We start from the raw sequence: 26,711 nt of genomic DNA, 5'->3' as shown, positions 1-26,711 counted from the left end.
GGTTTTCCGTAATGTCCTAGTCCCAATGATAAAACTGATCCCACTGATTACTTGTACTGAGCATGTGTAATCCAAATAAGTTTTAAAGCTTAATTTACAGATAAATTTAAACTCAAAAGTCGGGTTTTCAGGTGGTAATTTTTGGTGGACCATTTGCACAGGTCACTCTCTTCTCGATTTCCTAATAAACAGTCTCTCTTATGGTTGTATTTCCTAGTGGTAAAAACAATCCCTTTTTATTTCCCCCAAATGCCAAAGTGGCTCACCTGAGAATAACCAGAAAAGTAGAGTATGCTTTGGAGCCCAGAAATAAAAACTTGTAGTTGCAGTACCTTCCTTGTCATTCTATCTATCAAATGAGAGTTTTGCTATTGAGCGGTAGACCAACACAGGTGATAATGGGGAAATATTTAAATGTCTTCCCACTTGTTACTCTGTATCAAACACAGCTTTTAGATTTCCACCAAACCAAGAATATCCAATCAGGCTGCTAGACATTTCTTTTCTTCTAGATTCTCTTCTTTCTCTATCTTGTTTGCATTTAAATTCTGTACTTTGATTCGATCCAAACTTGGAAAACAGTTTGCTCACTTTTATACTGAGCTATCCCAAAGGAACACTGTTAAATGTTTTGCATTGTGTTAATATTTATGTTTAAGGTACCTATTTATGAATGAATGCTTCTCAAAAGCAAGGACTGTGCAACAAAAGCTACCTACCAAGTCAAAGCAAAACTTCTATATCATCAAGACTTTGTTTAAAGGTTCTAAGAGAAATCTTTTTAAGGTATTTTCTAAATGAAATGTTAAATATTGCATTAGGTCTCAGGTCTTCAACCCTGAGACCAAATATTCTTTCAGAACTAACCTTTTCTGATTTCATTACTATCTGCAAGGTTATTTTCAAAAATCTATAGTGGTATTTTAAAAATTGATTTATGTAACTTTTTACTTGTTAGAGCTAATTTTTTTTTACCATAATCCATATAAAGAATGCATCCTATATCACATAAAAATAAAACATCAATTACATAAATTAGCACTTCAGCCTTACTATATGATGTACCCACGGATGTTACCTATTCTGCTCTATTTCATTGCAGGCTATACTGTCTACCCAGTAATGCAAACTCAGCATGAAAAACACAGAAGGTAAATATTCAAAACTCAACTGGCTCTCTTACATCTGAGTTAACACTGGCTTTAAAAAATGTTCATAATACTTCTTTAAGGGCCTGAGGCCATTAATCAAAGGCCTTTCAACTTCTATTATTGCTCCCCGCAACCTCAGAGCCATTAAATTACAAAAAGACCAAGAAAAGGGGACTTGCAGAAAAAAAAATCCGAACTATTGGTAGAAGAAAAGAATGTCGGTAATAACGACTTTCATTTAAAGTATCTTCTTTCCATTTAAAATACCATCTTACCAGAGTAAATAAAGGGAAACAACCTAACTAAATTTAGTCCAAAAAAGGAAAAATCCTTTCAAGGTTTAACATATGTCCATTACTACACTCTGTACTTCTGGCCTCAGTTGTTTGTATGACCTTATCTCAAGTATCTTTTTCTTAGCATCAAAAATTCAGAGTCTTGTAATGATTATTTATAATCATTATAAATACTTTAAACAATGTAATTTTGTCTTTGATAAAACAATCAAAAATTTCCAAAGATCCTGGGCATATTAAGGACAAAGAATCAATACATGAAGAGACATACTCTGTTCTCTGTGGTACATAATTATGAACACTTTTCAACTAACCAATGCTCGTAAGTAAATACTTGCAATCACAATTTCATCTTGGATACAAAACTTCAACTTAACACCACAGGTAAGATGTAAACGTGCTGCATCTGAAGCAACACAAGACATTTTAGTAGGCACTGTTCAACAGAAGAAAGCTTCAATGAGCTACCCAAGATTAATCTGTAATTAAGTATAAAAACAACCTTCATTTAGGTCTACTAACAAGCAGATAACAAGGAAAGTAAGTTAATAGTTTGCTCATGAGACAAACTTCACTCCTGTCCACTAAGCAGTCTGAAATTATTAAACAAAAATTTTAAGTATACTACTACCTGATGTAAAATTTCCTAAAATTACTGCTGCCCAAAGTATAATAAAAAGCAAACATTAAAATATTCATTTAATAATTTAAAAGTCTATAAAATGTTAAAGATAATTAAAAATTACAATTGTAACTATCATCTAACATTGTGTCTCTAAGAATGATTTAATAAACTCTTACCTAGAAATTTTTTGTGATGCTTTTGAAATTGGTGTTCCAAAAAATGCCTCAGGCAGCTCTGGAGCTGGGAGCGAATACACTATAGGAGATGGTTCTTCTATTTTAGAACTACGAAAATAAAAATTTAACTTCTGATGTATCACAAGGAGCACTGATAACAAGTGGATGAGATGGGAGAACAGAGGGTTTTCATTCTTTTTACTTTGTACAGTTCTGCATTGCTTACAAATAACAATGAACATTTCACTTTTAAAGGTTTTTAAAAATTCTTCTCAGAAACACAGCCAACATAAAGAGTTTTTCTTTTTTACATACACTAATAAACTTAGGCAATGAGAGTGGATTGTTGATGAACGCTGTTGATGTCCAGTAAAGATTAACAAGCAGCATGACTATGAAACGTGTAAGAAAACATACCTATTGAAAGATGTGGTGCTATTTATAGGTTCTTTGCTTGCCCAAACTTCTCCAATTTTAGATAACACATTGTTGATGAAAACAGATCTTGTCAACACAGTTCCTGTTACAACTTGCTTTGGAACTGCTGATAATGGTTTGGGTCTAGAAACTGTAAAATGAAGAACGCTGGAATTAAGTGCATCTCTAACAAACAGGAATTTAATAAAAGCATATGAAAGAATGATTACACCCCCCCACACACACACATTACGTGGTAATAGTAGCTAAAAATTTTAATTATATATATATAATTAATTTTTTTTCTTTTAGACCAGTCTTGCTGTGTCACTCAAGCTGGAGAGCAGTGGCATGATCTCGGCTCACTGCACCCTCTGCCTCCTGGGTTCAAGCGATTCTCCTGCCTCAGCCTCCCAAGTAGATGGGATTACAGGCATGGCCACCAAGCCCGGCTAATTTTTTTTTTTTTTTTTTTTTTGAGACAGAGTCTTGCTCTGTAGCCCAGGCTGGAGTGCAGTGGCACAATCTTGGCTCACTGCAACCTCTGCCTGCCAGACTCAAGTGATTTTCCTGCCTTAGCCTCCCAAGTAGCTGGGACTACAGGAATGTGCCACCACGCTAATTTTTGTATTTTTAAGTAAAGGGTTTCACCATGTTGGCCAGGCTGGTCTTGAACTCCTGACCTCATGTGATCCACCCGCCTTGGCCTCCCAAAGTGCTGGGATTACAGGCGTGAGCCACTGCGCCTGGCAATTTTTGTATTTTTAGTAGAGACAGGGTTTCACCATGTTGGCCAGACTGGTCTCAAACTCCGGGCCTCAAGTGATCCTCCCTCCTCGGCCTCTCAAAGTGCTGGGATACAGGTGTGAGCCACCGGCCTGGCCTACATTTTGTTTCATTATAGCTATGCTGGATTTAGGAAGTTGGGCTTTTGGTAAGTGGTAAAAAAAAAAAAAGTTATTCTTTGTGTTTTCTAGAAGTTGGACATGTGCCTTCAACTGAAATAGGAGTTCTTTCATTATGCATACACTAGTAAATAAACAGTCAAATCTTCTAAGAAAGCCTTACATTTCTTGGGTTACAGAGCAGCCAATAAAAAAGTACCACGTGATGAATGAGTACAGGTCTACCTCATTTTATTGTGCTTTGCTTCACTGTGTGTGTGTTTTTTGTTTTTTTTTTTTTTGAGATGGAGTCTCGCTCTGTCACCCAGGTTGGAGTGCAGTGGTGTGATCTCGGCTCACTGCAAGTTCTGCCTCCCGGGTTCATGCCATTCTCCTGCCTCAGCCTGCTGAGTAGCTGGGACTACAGGCGCCCGCCACCACACCTGGCTAACTTTTTCTATTTTTAGTAGAGACGGGGTTTCACCATGTTAGCCAGGGTGGTCTCGATCTCCTGACCTCGTGATCCGCCCGCCTTGGCCTCCCAAAGTGCTGGGATTACAGGCGTGAGCCAACGCGCCTGGCCGTGTGTTTTGTTTTTTTAAACAAATTGAAGGTCTGTGGCAACCCTGTGTCCAGCAAGTCTACTGGCACCATTTTTTCAACAGCGTGTACTTACTCCACTGACTAACTGTTCCCCCGTGTCTCTCCCTTTCCCCGAGGACCTCCCTTATTCCTTGAGACTGACAATATCCAAAGCCAACTAATAACCCTACAAACACCTCAAGTGTTCATGTGAAAGGAGGAGTCACATGTCTAGGACTTTAAATCAAAAGCTAGACCTCTTATGCCAGTTAGCCAAGTTGTAAATGCAAAAAAGAACCTGAAGGAAATTAAAAGTGCTACGTCAGTGAACACATGAATGGAGAAGTCAATGCCTGGCTTCAAAGGACAGGGTGACTCTGCTGTTAGTGGTTAATGTAGCTGATGACTTTAAATTAAAGGCAATCACCATTCCAAAAATCCTAAGGCCCTTATAAATGATGGGAAATCTACTATGCCTGTCTTCTATCAGTGGAAAAAGCCTAGATGAAAACACATCTGTTGACAGCATGGTTTACCGAATATTTTAAGCCTACTGTTGAGAACTGTTCAGAAAAAAAAAAAGTCTTTTCAAATATTACTGCTCACTGATAATGCCCCTGGTCACCCAGGAGCTCTGATGATGTACAGGGAGACGAATGCTGTTAGCAGGCATGAAAACACAACATCCATTCTGTAACCCTGGATCACAGTAATCGCAATTTTCAAGATATAATTTAGAAATACATTTCATAAAGCTATAGCTGTCACAGATAGTGATTCCTCTGAGAGATCCGAACAAAGTCCTTTGAAAACCTTCTGGAAAGGATTCACCATTCTAGATGCCATTCAGCACATTCATAATTCCTGGGAGGAGTCAAACTATGCACATTAAAAGGAGTTTGTAAGAAGGTGATTCCATCTTTCATGAATAACTTTGAGGGCTTCAAGACTTCAGTGGAGAAAACAACTGCAGATATGGGGGAAAGAGCAAGAGAACTAGAATGAGAAGCAGAGCCTAGGCCAGGCATGATGGCTCATGCCTGTAATCCCAGTACTTTTGGAGGCCAAGGTGGGAGGATCACTTGAGGCCATGAGTTTGAGAATAGCCTGGGCGACATAGTGAGGCCCTCTCTACAAAAAATACCCAGGCGCGGTTGCAGTCTCAGCCACTCGGAAAGCTGAGGCAGGAGGATCACTTGAGCTCAGAAGGTCAAGGCTACAATGAGCTCTGATTATACCACTGTACTAGAGCATCTGTGACAGACAAAGACCTTGTCTCTTAAAAAAACAAAAACAGACTAAAGATGTGATGAATTGCTGTAATCTCATGATAAAACATGAATAAATGAGGAAGTGGTTTCTTGAGACAGAATCTACAGTGTTGAAATGATAAAGTGTAAACAGATAGAGGGTCTCCAGGGATTATAGGAATTTTACATTTAAAAGAGAAAAGTATAATATGTAAGCAATATTTTAATTACTAGCTCCTCTAAAGAGGAATCTAGTATAAATACTGTACCCTAAACTTTCTAGCTAAAAGAGGGTATAAAACCTCAAAAAAAAAAAAAAAAAAAAGCCCTAGGCTATTTAATTTCTCAGGGACAGGGGTGTCCTTCCCAGGACAGGAAAATGGCTGTGTATCAAATACCTCCTCCTCAGAACCAAAAATTCTTGAAAATGGCCGGATTCTGTCACATATAAATTCCCAATTCGGGTATTTTAACAAAGCCTTTTTATAAAAAGCTACAAGAGCTGGAGTCAGACCCTTTTAAAGAAGACAAACAATACAACTGAGCCTTCGAAAAACTAAAAACAACCAAGCAAACAAAAAGTGACTGCGCTCCCACTGTAGCCTTGCTTAAGTTGCCAAACCTTTTGACTTATCTGTCTCATAAAAGGCAGGGAACAGCTAGCCGGGGGAGCACTTACCCAAATGCTAGGACCACTAAAAAAGGTGGTGGCTCATTTTTTTCTAACCAACTTGACATGGTGGCCACCAAACGGCCCCCATGTCTTAGGACAGTGGTTACTACTTGCCTATTAGTGAGAAAAGCTTAAAAACAAACCATGACTCAGACATTAATGGTCTAGGTCCTCAGTTACCCAGAGCGCTAAAAACAGAGACACCACTCGCTTACTGATGGGAGGATGTTACAATAAAAAGTTAAATTAAGAGGCAGCCACATCAAGGTGTGCCAGATCCTTACTTAACCCTGCCATGTTTCTTTCCACCTCCCAGGAACTGCTCCCACACAAATACTCAACCACTACTGATAAAATGTATTCTAGTCAAAAGGACCTAAAAAACAAACTCTTTCAGAACTCTCAAGTTAACAAAGCCTTTCTTCGTAAATCAGAGTAACATCACAGAAAGGGGCCCAGAAAAACAAGGTATACAGTGCTGTCCTCACTTGGAGTTAAAGAGGCTAACAGCCTACCTCTGTGAACCCTGACTAGATGAGCCTCATCTTCAGGACAGGCTAAGGCCATCATGTCTCCACAGACTCTAAGTATGCTTTCTCTGTAATCCATGCCTACAGTGCATTTTTTTTTGAGGCCTCCTGACTGCAGACTATAAGGAGGTTAATAATATTAAAAACATTACAGCTATTAGAGGCAGCAGTATAGCTACCTAAAAGGGTAGCAGTGGCCTACTGCCAGGGTCACAAAAAAATAGAAAATAAAAATTTGAGGTTATTAAAAATAATAATAACCTAAAGACACAGCTACTAAAAAGACAACACAAACATGTGAACTTTACAAATGACCCTGATCCCAGACATCCTACTCCACAAGTCCCAGCCTCAGTGTTCACCTCAGGAGTTAAAGCCAAACGGGAAGGGTATTTTCCACACTTAGATTCAGAAAGATGAACTACTAATGACAAAAAAAAAAAAAAAAGAACCTAGATTCCCAAAAACCTAGGGTGGTCTCTAACTAAATATGGTCATAGATCATCACATTATGGTAAATAACAAAACAAAACAAACCTTACGCAATTAGTTACTAAAGATACCTGATCTAAAAGATAAAACAGATCAAGGATCTAACAGGTGTCTCCAATTTGTACAAAATAATACTCAGATCGGGCTCCCTTGTGACTCCACTAACCCAAGCTGTCCAGCTGGAGTGGCACGCCAGGAAAAGACTGACAAGAAGACTTTACAGTGATGCCCCAGGACCCAAAAACTTCAGGTACCTACTAGTGTAGACACCTTTACTGGCTAAATAAAAGGGATACACCCTTGTCACACACAAAAAGACAAATGAGGTGGTCAGAGCTTTACTCAAAGACATCATCTTGAGGTTCTGGCTTACTCCGACCAATCCAGAGTGACAACAGAACTGCCTTCATTTACAAAGTTACTCAGGGGGTGTCCTCTGCCTTGGAAATTAAATAGAGGAGGTTACACATAACTTAAGAAACCTCATTCATCTAAAAAGGTCAAGCATAGTAATAAAACATAAGGATCACGCTAGCCAAACTATGCCAGGAAACTCGAAAACTGACTAAAGCTCCTTCCCATCGCACTATCATGGGTGCTGAAAGGGAATGGGACTTGGCCCTTTCCAATCACTATATAGAAGAGCTTGCTTGGCATGATTGAACCTTCGAAGTGTGCTGCTGTCGAGACCAAGAGGGCAGTAAAACATGCTGTAGATTTTTAAAAATACAAACTCTTAAAACATGTGAAACCACAAACTTCTAGTTCCCACTGAGGTTAAGCTTCACCCATATTAACCTAGAGACCGGGTTCACCTTAAGACTCAAAAATCCAAATCACCTCCAGACCAACTAAACTGTTTGGACCATGTATTATTAAGCACTCACTCTTCTCCTAAGTTTCAGGGGCTCAGACCCTAAAAGCCATCATTCCTGAGTGAATCCTGCACCAGAGCCCTCAGATCAGGCGCTACTAGGTTCGACTTATTCCTATAAGCCAGTCTCTGATCTCAAGCTTCTCTTCTGGGGAAGGGATATTACATGTTAAGTAAATGTGCCCTTGCCATACTCTTGATATATTCAAACTTTCTCCCTTATAGAACTCTCTATACTCATTACTCTTCTGTAAAAGAAAAAAATCTTAACCGGTGATAAATCACCATATAAAAAAATAGACTCTTTCTCCCTGTGCTGTTTAGTCCCTTTTATTACTGTGGCTGATGGTCTCTGGAAAGACAATTCACTAGTCAATTTCTCCTGCATCACAGCAAAGGAAAAGAATCCGTCCCAATACTAAATATACTAGAGACAATTCACTAGTCAATTTCTCCTGCATCACAGCAAAGGAAAAGAATCCGTCCCAATACTAAATATACTAGAGACAATTCACTAGTCAATTTCTCCTGCATCACAGCAAAGGGAAAGAATCCGTCCCAATACTAAATATACTAGAGACAATACACTAGTCAATTTCTCCTGCATCACAGCAAAGGGAAAGAATCCGTCCCAATACTAAATATACTAGAGACAATTCACTAGTCAATTTCTCCTGCATCACAGCAAAGGAAAAGAATCCGTCCCAATACTAAATATACTAGAGACAATTCACTAGTCAATTTCTCCTGCATCATAGCGAAGGGAAAGAATCCGTCCCAATACTAAATATACTAGAGACAATACACTAGTCAATTTCTCCTGCAATCATAGCGAAGGGAAAGAATCCGTCCCAATACTAAATATACTAGAGACAATTCACTAGTCAATTTCTCCTGCATCATAGCGAAGGGAAAGAATCCGTCCCAATACTAAATATACTAGAGACAATTCACTAGTCAATTTCTCCTGCATCATAGCGAAGGGAAAGAATCCGTCCCAATACTAAATATACTAGAGACAATACACTAGTCAATTTCTCCTGCATCATAGCCAAGGGAAAGAATCCGTCCCAATACTAAATATACTAGAGACAATTCACTAGTCAATTTCTCCTGCATCATAGCAAAGGGAAAGAATCTGTCCCAATACTAAATATACTAGAGACAATACACTAAGTCGATTTCTCTTGCATCATAGCGAAGGGAAAGAATCCGTCCCAATACTAAATATACTAGAGACAATTCACTAGTCAATTTCTCCTGCATCATAGCGAAGGGAAAGAATCCGTCCCAATACTAAATATACTAGAGACAATTCACTAGTCAATTTCTCCTGCATCATAGCGAAGGGAAAGAATCCGTCCCAATACTAAATATACTAGAGACAATACACTAGTCAATTTCTCCTGCATCATAGCCAAGGGAAAGAATCCGTCCCAATACTAAATATACTAGAGACAATTCACTAGTCAATTTCTCCTGCATCATAGCAAAGGGAAAGAATCTGTCCCAATACTAAATATACTAGAGACAATACACTAAGTCGATTTCTCTTGCATCACAGCAAAGGGAAAGAATCTGTCCTATACTGAATATACTAGAGACACCCACAAGCCTAGCCTGTCCAAGCCATGCAATTTGTGGTGACCCCAAACTTCACTTTCACCCCACAAAACTGGAGCAAGCTCCCCTTTCCTGCAGTTATCCCCTCCACAAAAACGTTCCCTGTGTCACCTTGACTAACACATGTATAGTAAATACTACTTACTGTATAAGTCCTACTAAACTATTCAACGATAGGTGAAACATACATACAGGCACTAGGATATTCGTCCAACACAGACTTACTACGCTGACGTAAGATCTGACCCAACAGGGAGGTACCCGCTTGCTGCTTCTGACACTGCCACCTGCCACCTCAATACAACTCACTCCTGTCCTGACACAATCACCATTAATATTTTAATATTAAAAATATTTAGTATTTTATAATCTTTTTTAATATTAGAGACAACCCACTAAATAAAACTCATGACAAAGGGTACCAAACTCCAGTTTCTAGTATATACAAGTAGACATGCCAACAACTTACGATAAAATTTCAGCTGACTAAAGAGATTGAGACCATCTTTGAGGTGGGCCTCTGTCTCCCTTGCATAAAGATGACACCTAAAGCCAAATAACATTAACTATTAAATGTCTCTATCTTCAGACAAATACGTGTCCGTCTGAGGCATGTATTCCTCTACATGCCAAGCAAACAAAAAGTGACTGCTGCTCCCACTGTAGCCTTGCTTAACTTGCTAAACCTTTTGACTTATCTGTCCCATAAAAGGAAGGGAACAGCTAGCTGGGGGAGCACTTACTCGAATGCTAGGACCACTAAAAAGGGTGGTGGCTCATTTTTCTAACCAACTTGACATGGTGGCCATGAAACAGCCACCCAAAAAAATATAAAACCCACTGCCAGGCTGCCTTGGATTCCTTCCCTTCACCCTGTTTAACATTAACTTATCCCTACGTCTTGAACCTCTCAATAAAACTTGTATCTTCCAAATTAAAAAAAATTCAACTACAGCTGGTCTTACTACAATACCAGCCATTACAACCTATCCTGAGAGATCCTGAAATATATTTAAATTTAGCATCTAAAAATTTTCACTCCTTTAACATCTCCAGACACACATCCCTGAACAACATTAAAAAGTTACAAAAAAACCTGACCTCCGGCTCTCAGCCCTCAAGAATGAGGAGTGACATACTTCTAGGGGGAAAATTTGTAAACAGACAGAGTCTCCCAGGATTATAGAAATTTAATCAACAATCAGCCTGTTTTACAGCCTCCTGCTATTTAGCCAGTTTCTTCCTAAACCCTATGTAAAATATTAGTCACCTACTTTGTTAAAACCATCTCCTGACAGGCCAACAACTTATATTATAGATAAACCAGAATGAACTTTCTTTACCACCATACTGAAGTCTCCACCCCAGGAGGTGCTACGACTTCCTTACCATGACATGCGACCTATATACTGACATAGTAACTAAGTCTACACAACTGGGACCACTCCTTTACATACAATGACACAACCTCTCCCCTCTCCATAAAACCCTCCTGTCACCTTCCCTCAGCTGGACACTCCCTTACACACAATGACACAACCTCTCCCCTCTCCATAAAACCCTCCTGTCACCTTCCCTCAGCTGGACACTCCCTTACACACAATGACACAACCTCTCCCCTCTCCAGAAAACCCTCCTGTCACCTTCCCTCAGCTGGACACTCCCTTACACACAATGACACAACCTCTCCCCTCTCCATAAAACCCTCCTGTCACCTTCCCTCAGCTGGACACTCCCTTACACACAATGACACAACCTCTCCCCTCTCCAGAAAACCCTCCTGTCACCTTCCCTCAGCTGGACACTCCCTTACACACAATGACACAACCTCTCCCCTCTCCATAAAACCCTCCTGTCACCTTCCCTCAGCTGGACACTCCCTTACACGCAATGGCACAACCTCTCCCCTCTCCATAAAACCCTCCTGTCACCTTCCCTCAGCTGGACACTCCCTTACACGCAATGACACAACCTCTCCCCTCTCCATAAAACCCTCCTGTCACCTTCCCTCAGCTGGACACTCCCTTACACACAATGACACAACCTCTCCCCTCTCCAGAAAACCCTCCTGTCACCTTCCCTCAGCTGGACACTGCTTTGGAGAATCCTCCCCGGTGTTGTCCTCCTTACTTAGAAGCCAAATAATAAAAAGTCCGATTGACCAAAACCTGCCTTCTTGTAGAGTAGTTTGTTACTCACTAGGCATTTAGAAAATTACATAAACTTAAGATGACAGGGCAGGGGCAGGGTTTGAGAGGAGTGACTCATTTTGAAAGAAGTTCTATGGCTAAAATGCTATCAAATGGTATCACATGCTACAGAGAAACTCTAGTGGAAGGAAGAGTAAATTGACATGGCAAACTTCAGTGTCATCGTAAGAAACTGTCACAGCCACCTCAACCTTCAGTAATCACCATGCTGATCAGTCAGCAGCCATCAACATTGAGACAAGATCCTTTATTAGCAAAAGGATTACGACTCACAGAAGGCTCAGGTGATCCTTAGCATTTTTTAGCAATATTGCATTTCAAAATTAAGGTATGTACACTGGTTTTAAGAATAATGCTACTGCACACTTAGAAGTATAGTGTAAACATTATGCAATGGGAAACCAAAACTTCAGAGGACTAGCTTTCTCGTGATAGTCACTTCATTGCAGTGATCTGGAACCAAACCAGCAATATCTCCAAGGCATGCCTGTATGTGTTAGCGAAAGTAGCTAAATTTAAGGTGGTTTCAGAAAAGTAATCATTCAGTATCTTTTTTGATCCAATAGATTATGATATTCTTCAATGAAATTCTTACCTAATCGAAAAACTGATGATGTTGACAGATGATAAGGCTTAGCTCGTTCAATGGCTAATTTTCGATGGACTCTAGGAAGGATTTTTCCATACTGGTCTAATATAGAATTTCGAGCCAGTGATCTCTCCCGCAAACGAGGATCACGATCATTCTATTAAACATCAAAATTGGTAAAAAATTTAACCTTCAAAATGTTAGGTGCTGTAATTCTATATTTACCATTTAAAATAAAACTATGAATATCCAAAAATATCTTCCCCCTACCTACATATCCATTTTTCCAAACCAAGAACTTCATCCACATATCTAGTTGTTTTATCAATCCTTACCCATCAATAAATTCCAAATCTCGCTACCAAGCCTTGATTCTTCACAATTAATAAAAACAATGGTTATTAAGCATCCATATGTGTCAGGCAACATTCTACTTCACACACATCTCTGTGCATCCTCAAAACAACCTCACTAGGAGATTTTATCATTTTACAGTTGATAAAAGCAAGACTCAGAGTGTGTCCCAAGCACACAGAGTAAATGAGAATTAGTCTGACCCTTGAAGTCCAATGATCTTTGTACTATATAACCCTTACTGCTGGCCTCTACGTCTTCCTCTACCACACAATGATCTTTGTACTATGGAACTCCTACTGCTGGCCTCTACATGTTCCTCTTGTTTTCCCTGAGTGAAATGGCAATATTGTAGGCAGACATCAGAACATAAATGGCATACATAAAAGAATTACGTGGTAATACCCTGTTCCCAATTCTGTTACAGAGATGAACTGAGGATTCTCCAAGTTCAAGGTAATGCTAGGCACAGTGGTTACCAAACTGTAAGCTCTTATATAACAAACCAAAAAAGCCCCCAGTTTTCCTTATTCTCTTATCCCCCATAATAAGACAACTTTAATCGTACCATAACATTAATCTTCAGAGTTTGGTTCAGCTTCAAGGCAGGCACATAATTGGCACGCTGCAAATGGTGCACTAAAAGGAATTCATGATTCTGAACGCTGGCACTGGACTGCAAAAATTTCACTAAACATTCCTAAAAAGAACAAAATAGATTGTAAACTACCAATTTATCTTGAATTTCTGACAAGTTTACATCGGTAAGTAATTACCTGCTCAGTGTCTGTAAATGGTAACTTCAGTAAATCTTCCATCAAGCCCATTTCCTGACAGACTTCATACATGTGCTTCAGTAACTCCTCTATATTCAACCTATTGCAATGTTGCCGCAAAAAATTCCAGGCTTCAACCATGCACCTGAAAGCAGTATTTATCAAAGTTTAGTTTTAGAAAAAGCTATTTAAATGTACAAAACAAGAAATCTACATGTAGAATTTCAAAGATACTTTGTAAAGTATCTTTATAAATAATTGAAAAGTACTTTAAAAATTTGTTGAATACTAAGTACTGCATAATAATCTTGCTAAGAATGTCAGTAAAATGACACGTTTAAAGAATTTTATGCTGCTTTTTAGATATAAAATAATAAAAAAGCAAAGTAGACAAAAATTCAAAGAAGACAAAAAACTAATGTGGCCTGGAGAGAGCTGAATGGTTGGTGTGGTGTGACAGAGGAACATCATGTTTTTAAGAAGTGACACTCAGTGGGAAGCGTGCGAAAGACTGAGATCTATAGATGGAAACAAGCACACTGTGTCCATGAGGAAGGGAAGAGTAGAGCTTGGTAGTAGACGTTTTTTGGTTGATTTGCAGCAAGATCAGATTGGAGAACCTGGGTTAAATTTGGCAGTCTCAGACACCATGCAGAGGTGCTAAGACGTCCTTTGTGGGCCATAAGATCATTTAAGTGAAGGAGTGTTTCTTACACAGAAGTCTTCCAGAATCAGGTAGGATAATTTTTTTACTGTTATTTATTTATTTTTATTTTTTTTAATGCCAGTGTTCAACTCAAACCCCACCGACAGGATTATCTTGAAGGTTCACTTGAGCATATCTATAAAAATTATAATTAAATATAGGTCTTGACCCAATGATCCCAATGCAAAGAATACAGTCTACAGAAACACCAGCAAAAATTGCAAAAGATTAAGTATAAGAATATACAGTAAGAGCCAGGCATAATGGCTCATGCCTGTAATCCCAACACTTTGGGAGGCCAGGGTGGGCAGATCACTTGAGCCTAGGAGTTCAAGACCAACCTGGGCAACGTGGTGAGACCCTAACTACAAAAAAATACAAAAATTAGCCGGGCATGGTGATGTGTGCCTGTAGTCCCACCTATTCAGTAGGCTAAGGTGGGAGGATTGCTTGATCCTAGGAGGTCAAGGCTGCAGTGAGCTATGATCATGCTACTGCACTCCAGCCTGGCAGACAGAGCAAGATTCTGTCTCAAAAAAAAAAAAAAAAAAATACAGTGAAACAATGAATTACGATGTAGCCCTATATAAGGAAAATATGTATTTACTTGGAAAATCATTAGTTTTTTAAAAAGCAAGTTAAAAACAGTATGAAAATGACAATTAAAACATTAACCAATAAAACTTGTTTATATATTTATTTAAGTAGAAAAGAAAAAGTTCTGAAGATATACACTAAGAATGGTAATGATCAATCTGGCAGTTAAAATTTTTGGAGGCTGACAACTTCCAAGGCAGAGTAAAAAATGGCAAGATTGCACTGCCCTAGACTTTCTGTGAATACAAAGTTACTTGGGGAAGCAAATGGTACCCACTGTTGGCAGATCAGGGCCATCTGTTAATTTTGTTGTTCTGGAACTAGAGTATTTCCACATACTCCACAGGGCTTATACAGGCCAACAACTCAAGAAGTACAATGTGTAGAGGTATTCCCTAAAAATTTACATCTGAAATTGCCTCGTGCTTCTCTTACTAGACGGTGGAATCATTGTAACTTGGGTGTAGAAGAGTGTTCATCTGCGTGTGTTCATGTGCACAGATATATAGTCATTTTTCCCTAAACCAAAATCTAGAAACGTTAAAAGCAGAACATTTTTGTATAAAGAAAAATAGAGGATAAGATGAACATTTCATTATTAAATCTCACAACAAGGTTGATTTCCCTAAGGCATACAAAGCGGCTATAAATCAGTAAGAAAAATCCCAACAACACAGGAAAAAAAGCCAAAGATTTTAATAGGCAGGTCACAAAAGAAATAGCTCTTTAAAAAAAGATACATTCCATTATTATAGTGAGACCAAACATATTAAAACTACCATTTTTACCTATGAGATGAAGAGACAAAAAATATCTGGTACACTGTGTTGATAAAAGACATAGCATACGGTAATTGAGAGGAGGATTAAGTTGTCATAACCTTGATGGAGGGTAATTTGCCCTACTTGTCAAAATTAAACTACCACAATTACGAGGGCAAACACCCTTTCACCCTAGGATTTTAGTCTATAAATTGGCACATGTGCATTATGTGGTTACTCATCATAGCATTGTTTAAAATGGCTAAAGGTTGAAACAACCTAAATGTTCATTACAGAGAACTATTAATAATTAGGGCAAGGTGTGGCAGCTCAAGCCTGTAATCCCAGCATTTTGGGAGACCGAGACAGGTGGATCAATCATCTGAGGTCAGGAGTTTGAGACCAGCCTGGCCAACATGGCGAAACCCTGTTGCTACTAAGAATACAAAAATTAGCAAGGTGTGGTGGTGCATGCCTGTAATCCCAGCTACTTGCGAGACTGAGGCAGGAAAATCGGCTTGAACCCAGGAGGCAGAGGTTGCAGTGAGCCAAAACCGCTCCACTAACTCCAGCCTGGGTGACAAAGTGAGACTCTGTTCCCCCAACCCCGCCAAAAAAAAAAGGGAGAACTAATTTAAAATAAAATGGTACAGCCATCCAAATAATGAACTACTATGCAATAGTTAAAAAGCAAATCCTTTATGTAATTATAAAATTAGCACCAAACTAAAGTGAAAAAAGTATATTGCAGAAGGGTGTACAGTCAGAAGGGTATACGGTATGCTGTTTTTATTTGTTAAAAGGGTTTAGTGGGAGAGGACATATAGGCATTTGTTGACATTAGTTTAGAAGATCTTAGGAAGAATACACTAGAAGTTATTCACACTACTGGGTACTAAGAGGAAACAGGCAGTTGGGAATTCACTGTGTCATCATTCTTACCTCTTAAACACTGAAGCATGTAAATAGCTTATTATCAAAAACAATATGTTATTTGTTATATATATATATATATAAAATATATAATAGGCATTATATATTTTTAAAGTTTTCCACTTTAGGCCGGGTGTGGTGGCTCACGCCTGTAATCCCAGCACTTTGGGAGCCCGAAGCGGGCAGATCACGAGGTCAGGAATTCGAGGCCAGCCTGACCAACATGGTAAAAACCCCGTCTCTACTAAAATTACAAAAATTAGCTGGTCATGGTGGCACGTGCCTATAATCCCAGCAATTCAGGAGCCTGAGGCAGGAGAACCACTTGAACCCGAGAGGTGGAGGTTACAGGGAGCCGAGATCGCGCCAGTGCACTCCATCCAGCCTGGCAGACAGAGTGAGACTCCAGCTCAAAAAAAAAAAAAAAAAAAAAAAAAAAATTCCACTTTAAACTGATACCTACACCCAGTTGATCAGACAAACTAGCAAGAGTAAGATAAACTTAATTTATGATTTACCAAGTATTAATTTGATAATAGTATAGACAGTATTTTTAACAACAAATGACAAATGATAATGTTCTTTCCCAGTTTCCCCCATAGCAGGAAAACACTTTCAACTTCAAGAAATCCATTGCCAACATTTAACAAATGTTTTAAAACAAAGTCTCCAAATTCTCACTATTCTCTTGCTTCCTACACAAGACAATAATGATGCTAGGAAGAACAGTAAGAAAATTAATTTATGAAAGGCTAGGCTAGCATGTTGGCAGTAAAAGACATAGAAGTCATTTTAATAAGGAATGCATGGGGGTTCTTGGCAATACAGCAAAGACAGACTAAAAACCTATCCTGTGGCAAACTCTCTAAACATGCTAGACCAAATATAAATATGCATTATGAAATGCACGGTGGAGACCACAATGCAAAAAGACATTCAAGAGAGGTAAACAACCAACCACTGATTTCTAGTGACTGGAGTAAAGTAAAAAGACTGGGGAAATATACATACAGGATATAAACAAAAAAGGTTATTTGTGTGCCTACATTAACAAGTATTCATAATAAAGAAGGTTACCATATAATAATTTTAAAAGTCATTTTAAAAAAGAACAAATTAAAACTCTTATGTACCTAATATTCAAAATACAAAAAGCTGGCAATATTGTGAGGAACTGAGACATCCACCATTAGCGTCAGCAACTCTGCATACTTAGTAACTTACAAAACAGACTAGGAAAAAAAATTATTCAGGACACAGAAAGATTAAAACCATGCAACGAACAAACTTGATCATGGGGACAAATATATTTGACATTTCACCTATTAAATGGAGAATACATTGAGTACTTATCAGTGGGTAAATCAAGTCTTAACAAAAAAAATTTTTTTAAATAGAAGCAGGGTCAGCTGGGCAAGGAGGTTCATACCTGTAATCCCAGCACTTTGGGAGGCCGAGGCGGGCGGATCACCTGAGGTCAGGAGTTCAAGACCAGCCTGACCAACATGGGTGAAACCCTGTCTCTACTAAAAATACAAAAATTAGGTGGGCATGATGGCGGGCACCTGTAATCCCAGCTACTCAGGAGGCTGAGGCAGGAGAACCGCTTGAACCTGGGAGGCAGAGGTTGCAGTGAGCCAAGATTGCACCACTGCACCCCAGCCTGGGTGACAGAGCAAGGCTCCATCTCAAAAAAAAAAAAAACAAAACAAAAACAAAACAAAAAAAAAAAAAAAAAAAAAAAGAAGAAGGGTCTCCTATGTTGCCCGGCCTGGTCCTGGGCTCAAGTAATCCTCCTACCTCGGCCTCCCAAAGTGCTGGGATTACAGGCATGAGCCACCGTGCCTGGCCTTTATTATTATTACTTTTTTTTTGTTTTTTTTTTGAGATGGAGTCTCGCTCTGTCGCCCGGGCTGGAGTGCAATGGCACGATCTCTGCTCACTGCAAGCTCCGCCTCCTGGGTTCACACCATTCTCCTGCCTCAGCCTCCCGAGTAGCTGGGACTACAGGCGTGCACCACCTCGCCCAGCTAATTTTTTGTATTTTTAGTAGAGATGGGGTTTCACCGTGTTAGCCAGGATGGTCTCCATCTCCTGACCTTGTGATCCGCCCGCCTCAGCCTCCCAAAGTGCTGGGATTACAGGCGTGAGCCACCGCGCCTGGCCTATTATTACTGTTAAACAGAGCAAGTCTTAGCAAATTTTAAAGGTCAGGTACCACATGGATCACATTATGTGATTACAAAACAATTTAGAAACCAACAACACAATTTTTAAAACTTCTAAATCATAGATAGGGAAAATAAATAACCGTAATGAAAATTTAAAAAGACTTAGAACAGAATCATAATGAAAACTGTGGGATGCTGCCAAGGTGCTATGTAGGACATTCGATTTACATTTCTGTATTACAAAGAAAAAAGGCTGAAAATGAAATAATTATCCAACCTGAGTTAAAAGGACAGCAAAATAAACCCACATAACAAAGAAAGAGGAAAAATTATGCCTATACAAAAGGATTTTTTGGCTTTCTTGTACATTTATGATCCTAAGACTGAATAATCAATGTTAGTAGCTGAATTATCTAAAGCCTTTATTTGTAAGTCTGTTGCTGTATGGTGCATTATGGTTAATTTGCACGTAAAACAGCCACGCCACAGTTGTGATGCTATGTCCGCATATATAGCTCATAAAATTGAGAAGCTACCAGCATGAAGTTTTAGAGAAATGCAAAGATGCTCTTAATGAGGAAACTCAGGCTCAGAGAGGATAACTGAACTGCCTTTGACCCTATTTCACAAAGTGGCATCGTTTAGATTTAAATCCAAATCTATTTGAGTCCAAAGATTTTGCTCTTAACATCTTTGCTACAATAAGTGCTGTTTCAATAACATTATTTGTAAGGGTGCAAATTAATAAACAATATCACTAACATAAATTAATAGTTCAAAACAGGGCAAAACCTCCTGAGGTCAGGAGTGAGGCTGTACAGCCAGAAGGGTAAGTCCGGGGAGAGTGTTAGTGTTTGATGGTTTAAATATTAAAACTTTTTCAGCCATTTCAACTATCTTTATGTAATCAAATCATTTGGGTGTTGGACTATTATGCAGCTTAACTTCTCGGACTTTTAGTTCAAATTTCCCAAATGTAACCTCTATCCATGGTTCAAGGATATACTGATTAAACACTGCTGGGACTAGAGATGTAGGTATTTGAACAAATTAGGTGATTATGTATGACCGCAGGAGATACTCAGAAACTTTGTTTTCTTGAATAAGCCCCTGTAAATCAGCTTGTTTTCTTGTTATTTGCTTCCTTCTGATAAAAATGAAGTGTAAAGTATGCTGTTACATAATCTCCTGGGCAATAAACATGGCTGCCTTTTGCAAAATTATCAGTTCAAAAATTTAAGCAGCTTTCTCCTAAGATGTTTCAATAAAAACTATCACCTGCACTTTCAACAGTGTTCTCTGACTTTCTAGCAACCCTGAAGTCATTCTCTATTTACAGGACTAGTAATTATTTTTAAACATTTCTTAAATCTGAATACAAGCTATCTCACAAATAGCATTTTGAGTGGTTGTTTTTATTTCTGTATTTAATGTATAGGAGCCTTAATGTGCTAGTTTTCTGGGGACTGGAAAATTGAGACTTTTTCCAACTTAAGAGAAATAAGGTTTAGAAATTAAACTATTTATTAGTGTTTGTTTACTATATGGCAAAGGTAAAGGAAATTAGAACCTGGCAAATCAGAGAAACATGCTCTGGATGAATTAAAGAAGGACACCTGGAATCAAAAGGAGGAAAAAAACCTTCCAAACATGTTTCTTCCAAAGTTCCAACACCTGCCTTTCTGACGTAAGCATTAGTGATTAAGTAGCAACACTTTAACATCACTAAACAGTGAGAGGTACATGCAAATGAAAAAAAAATTTATATGCTGGTTTCCAACCCAGTACTAGAACTCTTAACCCATTTATTCAACAGTTATCACATTTAGCTTCTTTATTTTGTTCTTACAGTAAATCTTATTGAAACTACAATTTTGATCTCATAAAAAATCTCAGTATTGATTCTAGATTAAGCTATCTAAACATTTTTGCTAAGCCAGATTATTTCAACAAGCACTTGCTAATTCATTACTGTTAAGGTTCTGTGTCTAATCAATCTATTATTAAACTTCTTTTCTTCTGCCTGAAATTTGTAGATCTTACCCTCTTATCCTTAGAAGTACATGCTATTCAACCAAAGAGAACCAAGAAAATGTAACTTTCAGAGTGCTGACACAGAAGTGGTAATTGGTTCATGTATAACACAGCTGAGGTAAAATAACTAATTTCTAAAAATATAAAAATGATCAACAGGGTTGAATAAAACCAGTAAAAGTGGTATAAAGTAAGTCTAGTAAGGAATTTCAGCTCCAAGCAATTTCTCCAGCTTAGTTCGTAAGAAAACCCAATAACCATACCACTGTACTTCCAATCTTGCCATTTAGCTTTCTCACAGTTACTATGTAGGTGAGACTGTAATAATCATTATTATGTAAATGACAAATACACTGATTAGAGAACATTAAAATCTGCAAAAGGAAGAAACAAAGGTATCACTTGCTCAAATCTGGTTGAAGTAATAAGACATGAAACCAGACACTTCCTTAAGATTTTCTTTCTATGAGGATGCAATAGGGCAAATGCAATGACAAAATTGAAATACAAAGAATTCCAATACTCAAACAACCAATATTAACAAAAATATCAGAGTACCATTACTGAATACAAATTCTCAATTTGTCAACTCTATCACTTCATTCTTCCTCTCTATTCCTGACTCCTTTTCAGCATACTAAACCCTCAGCTGTCCAGGCAGGACAACTGTCAATGTTGTCAACTGGCAACAAATATAACTAAAAATCTCAATTTGGCGCCCCTCCCTTTTATTCAAGGTACTTATCTTATTCTAGATAAAAGGTGTTGTATGTTTTTCTTAACACTGGAAGACCAATAAACATTAAGAATATTAATGCAACAGAAGTAAAATATTATACAGTTGTCCCTCAGTATCCTTGGGGGACTGGTTCCAGGATCCCCATGGATACCAAAATCCACACATACTCAAATTTCAAAGTTGGTCCTGCAGAGCCCATGTATATGAAAAGCTGACCTTCCATATATGCAGGTTTTACATCCCATGAACACTGTATTTTCAATCTGAATTTGATGCAGAACCCACTAATACAAAGGACTGACTTTACTGACTTAACAGCCAATTGTATATTGCCATTGTCTATCTCATCAATTCCATTTTATTAACAGATGCGATAAAGACTTTATAGTTTCAAAAGATGTACTTACCTATTAAAAAGCAAAACAGTGAGGTGAAGGATAACATCGCTACCACTGGACACTGTTGGCTTCATTGTCTGAATATATCTGAGGGCTTGTCTGTGCTCGCCCTGACTCATGAATGCCTGAATAATCTTTGAATGTTGCCATGACAAAGGTTTTGCAGTAGCTGGATGAAACAAAAGATCCAAACCACTCTGGAAATAACATGAAAAATGTTAAATATAAATATAATCCTATACATTTAGACAAAGTAGGTAAACCTAACACTAAAAACCACAAAAATCCAGATAAGACTCGTTTAAATATAAGCTGAAAAAATCTACTTCAATCTGTGCTATATAGAGTTGGCTCTCAGTATCTACAGGATCCATATCTGCAGACTGAACTAAGTGCAGATAGAAAACATTTGAAAAAATAAGGCTGGGCACGGTGGCTCACGCCTGTAATCTCCGCACTTTGGGAGGCCAAGACAAGCGGACTGCTTGAGCTCAGGAGTTCAAAACCAGCCTGGGCAACATGGCAAAACTCAAGTCTCTAAAACAAACAAAAGTAAGTTTAAACAAAAAAAGTGCAGTGGCTCATGCCTATAATCCCAGCACTTTGGGAGGCTGAGGTGGGCAGATCAGTTGAGGTCAGGAGTTCAAGACCAGCATGGTCAACATGGTGAAACCTCGTCTCTACTAAAAATGTAAAAATTAGCCAGGTAGGGTGGTGCGTACCTATAGTCCCAGCTACTTGGGAGGTTGAGGCAGGAGAATTGCTTGAACCCAGGAGGCACAGGCTGCAGTGAGACAAGATCGTGCCACTGCACTCCAGCCTGGGTGACAGAGCGAGACTCCATCTCAAAATAAATAAATAAAAATAAAAAATAACAGTATAATGATAAAACACAATACAAATAAAAACAATACAGAATAAACTATTCACACAGCATTTACATTATATTAGATATTATAAGTAATCTACAGATGATTTAAAGATCAAGATCTAGAGATGACTTAAAATACCCAATGAAATGTAAATACCATGTAAATAATTGTTATAGTGTAATGTCTAGGGAATAACGACAAGAAAAATGTCTGTACATGTTCAGTACAGACCCAATTTTTTCCCCTGAATATTTCTGATCTATAGCTGATTGAAGCCACGGATGTAGAATCCATGGACACAGAGGGCCGATGGTATACAAGAGGATGTGCATAGGGTATATGCAAATACTATGCCATTTTATATAAGAGACATGAGCCTCTGTAAATTTTGGTATGTTTCTGGATCCTGGAACCAATTCCACACAGATACTGAGTGATAACTGTATTTTAAAGAATAAAAGCTTTATAAAAAACCTGATACCTCTAAGACCCTATCACACTAGTTTATAAGATCTTCCCATCACCAATTTCATATATCAAGGCCAAATCTTGCCTTTCATGGTTCCCCCAACACCCCAAACATCTCTCTAATATAACGATCACTGTATCTGAACTATCGTAATTACTTACTTATTAGTTTCCTTCTTTAAACACTAAGAAACCTGGGGTTCTGAATTATCTTTATATTCTTGCCTTCTAAAATAGTGCTTGGTAAAGGTACTGATTAAACTGGGTCCTTCCTCAACTATTTTTAGAAGTAGACTGTATCATATCTTTTAATACCAAATTTAAATTATGTGTATTTTCTAAAATTCTAGTAATTCATGAAAGTTTACGCTGTAAGTGAATAGACTTACCTCATAGTCATTATGATCTATCAACCAAAACCCCTGAATAAGTTTAACTTGGCCCCAAGAAATGGCAAATACAGTTGGGAAAGATTCAATGGGAGTGTCTGTTTTGTTGGGAAAGGAATACATAATATCAAGTAGCAAATAAATGGTCTTTTAAAGAGCAGATTAAGGACAATAAAATACAACAACAAAAACCTCCTACGTATATATTTACAATAGGTAGCAACAAAATGTAGCATTAAAAGAGACTTGAAATGCCTGTTTTTAGTGTTTAGAAAGCCATCATGGAGAGTCAGCAATGAGAAGATAGTTTTAGTAAATGTGGGTACAACCAGTCCCGCACCAACTTCATTCATTCTCAGTATTTTATTATCAGCACCACAAAGGAGATAAAGCGTATTTTTATGAAGTCAGTAGCTCAGTAAATACAAGAAACAAAGATATACGCAAATTTCTAAAGATCTAGCAAAAGATGGCAGCTTAATCAAACATCATCTAGCTTATAAATTATAAATGGAATTATACATTTTTAGACTAAGTAACTAACATTAGCACAAAAATATTATCACAAAGACTATAGGACTCAAATAATGCCTAAGGTAGTATCACGCTAACTTATAATGTATTCATTTCCAGCACAGAGGTTAATGCCATTGATAGTGACCACTTGGTGGTAGTATTTTAGAGCAACTGTTGTTAACTTTTTGACTGTCTTGGACACATTTAAGTGCCTGATAAAAGCCAAGTACCCTATACCTAGAAAAACAAATATAAAACAAAATTTTTCATATAGTTTTAGGTTGATCACAGGCCATCTGAGCCCAAACAACAGATCCTGGGTTAACACCTCTTCTTAAGAAAACAAAACCAAAATTCAACCTTGCAATTAGATATGTCAGGTTTCCACTACTCTTGAAATTTTATAATTTTAATAATACATGAAACACTGGATAAAACTTAAAAGGATACAATAGAGTGTTTGGCTGCTTCAGTAACGCCGTCTAATAGGTACATATCAAGTACTGCCTACAAAACAAAGGGATAAAACCTTCAGTGGATCTTATACAGTCATTCATTCATTCATGCTTCTTGTTTTCCCAAGTTTGTGCCAGACACACAGCTAAGCATGTCTCCTCCCTCCCCAGCTTTGTAGACTCTAAATGATAGCACATTACTGCAAACCTACATGCAGACTAGCAGGAGGATATTTTCCTGTGCCTCCTTCATCTCGTTTCCACAACTTCTCAATTCGCTCTCCTAACTGAGAAACCAGTCCATCAATCATCAAGCAATCGGGATTCCACTTCCCTCTGCAATCAGGGAAAAATTAAGACTTATTTAATATCACTGTTAATTAATATCAAAGCAACCAGCATCAAAATATTAAAAGTAACAATCCCAACTATCAAAGAGAGAAGAGGCTGGGCATGGTGGCTTATGTCTGTAATCCCAGTGATTTGGGAGGCCAAGGCAGGAGGATCAACTCAAGGTCAGGAGTTCGAGACCAGCCTGGGCAATACAGCAAGACCCCAGTTCTAAAGAAAATATAAAAACTAGCTGGGCATGGTGGTGTGCACCTGTAGTCCTAGCCACTCAGGAGGATAAGGAAGGAGGATCGTTGGAGCCCAGGAGTTTAAAGTGAGCTATACACATGCCACCGCACTGCAGCCTGGGCAACAGAGACCCTGTCTCTAAAAACAGAGAGAGAGGAGAGAATTGGGAATTTGACCCTAGTTAGCATGATGAGAACTACAGACATCAAGGAGAGTTAGTCGGGTAAGCCCTTAATTTGCCTCAAGTTCAGTCATCAACAAGCCAGTCAGTCAAGGTGAGGTCCCCATGTGGTCCATCCAGCCAGTGACCATTCTATTTTTCACCATATTAAGCAAACTACCATAAAGCCCAGCGTAGTGAAAATAATGAAGTTCAAAGACAGAGAGTTAAAGTTTCTGTTTCATCACTTGGGTTAGTCTTTTATCCTCAGTGATTCCTTCACTCGAATATCTATTGCTGAGCGCCTATGATGCAACGTGCAGGTATGGTCCCTATTTCCTTTTCTTTTCTCTTCTTTTTTCCCCTGATTTCCTTTTCTAATTGTGAATAGCAGCAGCACTTACTACTCTTTGTGGTTGTCCAATGAGCCAGGCACTGCACTAGATGTCCTGCACATACTGTTTTATTTAGCTTTATACTGACTTTATAACTTACATAACAAACAGGATTAGAAAGCATAACAAAGCTGCCAAGGATATACACTTAGGAAATAACAGATCTAGAATTTTAAAATATGCCTAGTCAATCTCCCAAGCTAATGTTCACTCTCCTAAATTGGTCATTCTAAAGCACTGGTTCCCACAATTGCCATGCATCAGAATTACAGCCGGCACAGATTTTAAAGTACTGATTCCCAGGTGATTCAGGTGTAAGAAACCTGGAATCAACGTTTGTGGCATTGCTCTAAATGTTATATGCTTTGTAATTTTGTCACTGCAAACTCGAGGAAGACGACTATTTCCAGAAGTGTGGTCAAGACTCTCAACACCACTCTTTCTTTGTCTATTACCTTTACTTCTTTATTTCAAAGGAACTAAGTAGGTTATTCGTGTATTCTTTTTTAAAAAAGAGAGAAATAAAATAGTAATGGTAATAGCAAATTCTGATACTTAACTGAGAATTCTACCCATTTAATCACTTTGTAAAACGATGAACACTATTCTGAGAAACTTTGACTTCTTACAGATGTAATTTCTAAAATTGTTTTACTATACCTTGATAAACGCTCAAACTTCTGTCGACGACTGGTGTAGTAGTTCTGAATTACAGGGTAGTTGTAGCATAACCTTGACAACTGCACAGAATCATCTAGATTTTTAAGAGTTGGAAAAAAAGCTGGTAATAATCCCAAAATATCTCAACAATACATATTAATATTGTACTGTAATTTAATATTTACAGCAACCCCTGGTTAACCCACAGGGTGGGTATATTTAGGTAATAAAAGATTACTACACATCTTTTTATTTAGAGGCACAAGTGAGAAAATGATCTGTCATGAAAGTCTAACTACATGGATGGGGGCTTAAAATCTTGGAAACTGTTCTAAATAACTTTACTCCTTAGGCACAAATAATAATTTGAAAGCAA

The 26,711-nt window shown here is 38.2% G+C and overlaps 1 protein-coding gene across 2 annotated transcripts in view; it reads right to left on the bottom strand.

Moving 5' to 3' along the window:
- The window catches only part of AHCTF1 (AT-hook containing transcription factor 1), a 97,810-nt gene that overhangs the window by 24,039 nt on the left and 47,060 nt on the right, over nucleotides 1-26,711 (bottom strand). For both annotated transcript variants that reach the window (XM_034950220.3, XM_024927978.4), the window contains exons 17-26: nucleotides 26,336-26,429; nucleotides 24,754-24,877; nucleotides 24,537-24,593; nucleotides 23,571-23,717; nucleotides 21,851-22,038; nucleotides 13,503-13,647; nucleotides 13,295-13,426; nucleotides 12,379-12,529; nucleotides 2,666-2,816; nucleotides 2,249-2,356 (exon numbers count right to left, since the gene is read on the bottom strand). In XM_034950220.3, the coding sequence (XP_034806111.1) occupies nucleotides 2,249-2,356; nucleotides 2,666-2,816; nucleotides 12,379-12,529; nucleotides 13,295-13,426; nucleotides 13,503-13,647; nucleotides 21,851-22,038; nucleotides 23,571-23,717; nucleotides 24,537-24,593; nucleotides 24,754-24,877; nucleotides 26,336-26,429 (1,297 nt within the window). The remainder of the gene's footprint in view (nucleotides 1-2,248; nucleotides 2,357-2,665; nucleotides 2,817-12,378; nucleotides 12,530-13,294; nucleotides 13,427-13,502; nucleotides 13,648-21,850; nucleotides 22,039-23,570; nucleotides 23,718-24,536; nucleotides 24,594-24,753; nucleotides 24,878-26,335; nucleotides 26,430-26,711) is intronic.

The sequence above is a fragment of the Pan paniscus genome, chromosome 1, assembly GCF_029289425.2.
Source record: "Pan paniscus chromosome 1, NHGRI_mPanPan1-v2.0_pri, whole genome shotgun sequence".
In the NCBI taxonomy this organism is placed as follows: domain Eukaryota; kingdom Metazoa; phylum Chordata; class Mammalia; order Primates; family Hominidae; genus Pan; species Pan paniscus.
The sequence above is the reverse complement of the archived record's forward strand: the minus strand, read 5'-3'. Positions and strand labels throughout refer to the sequence as shown.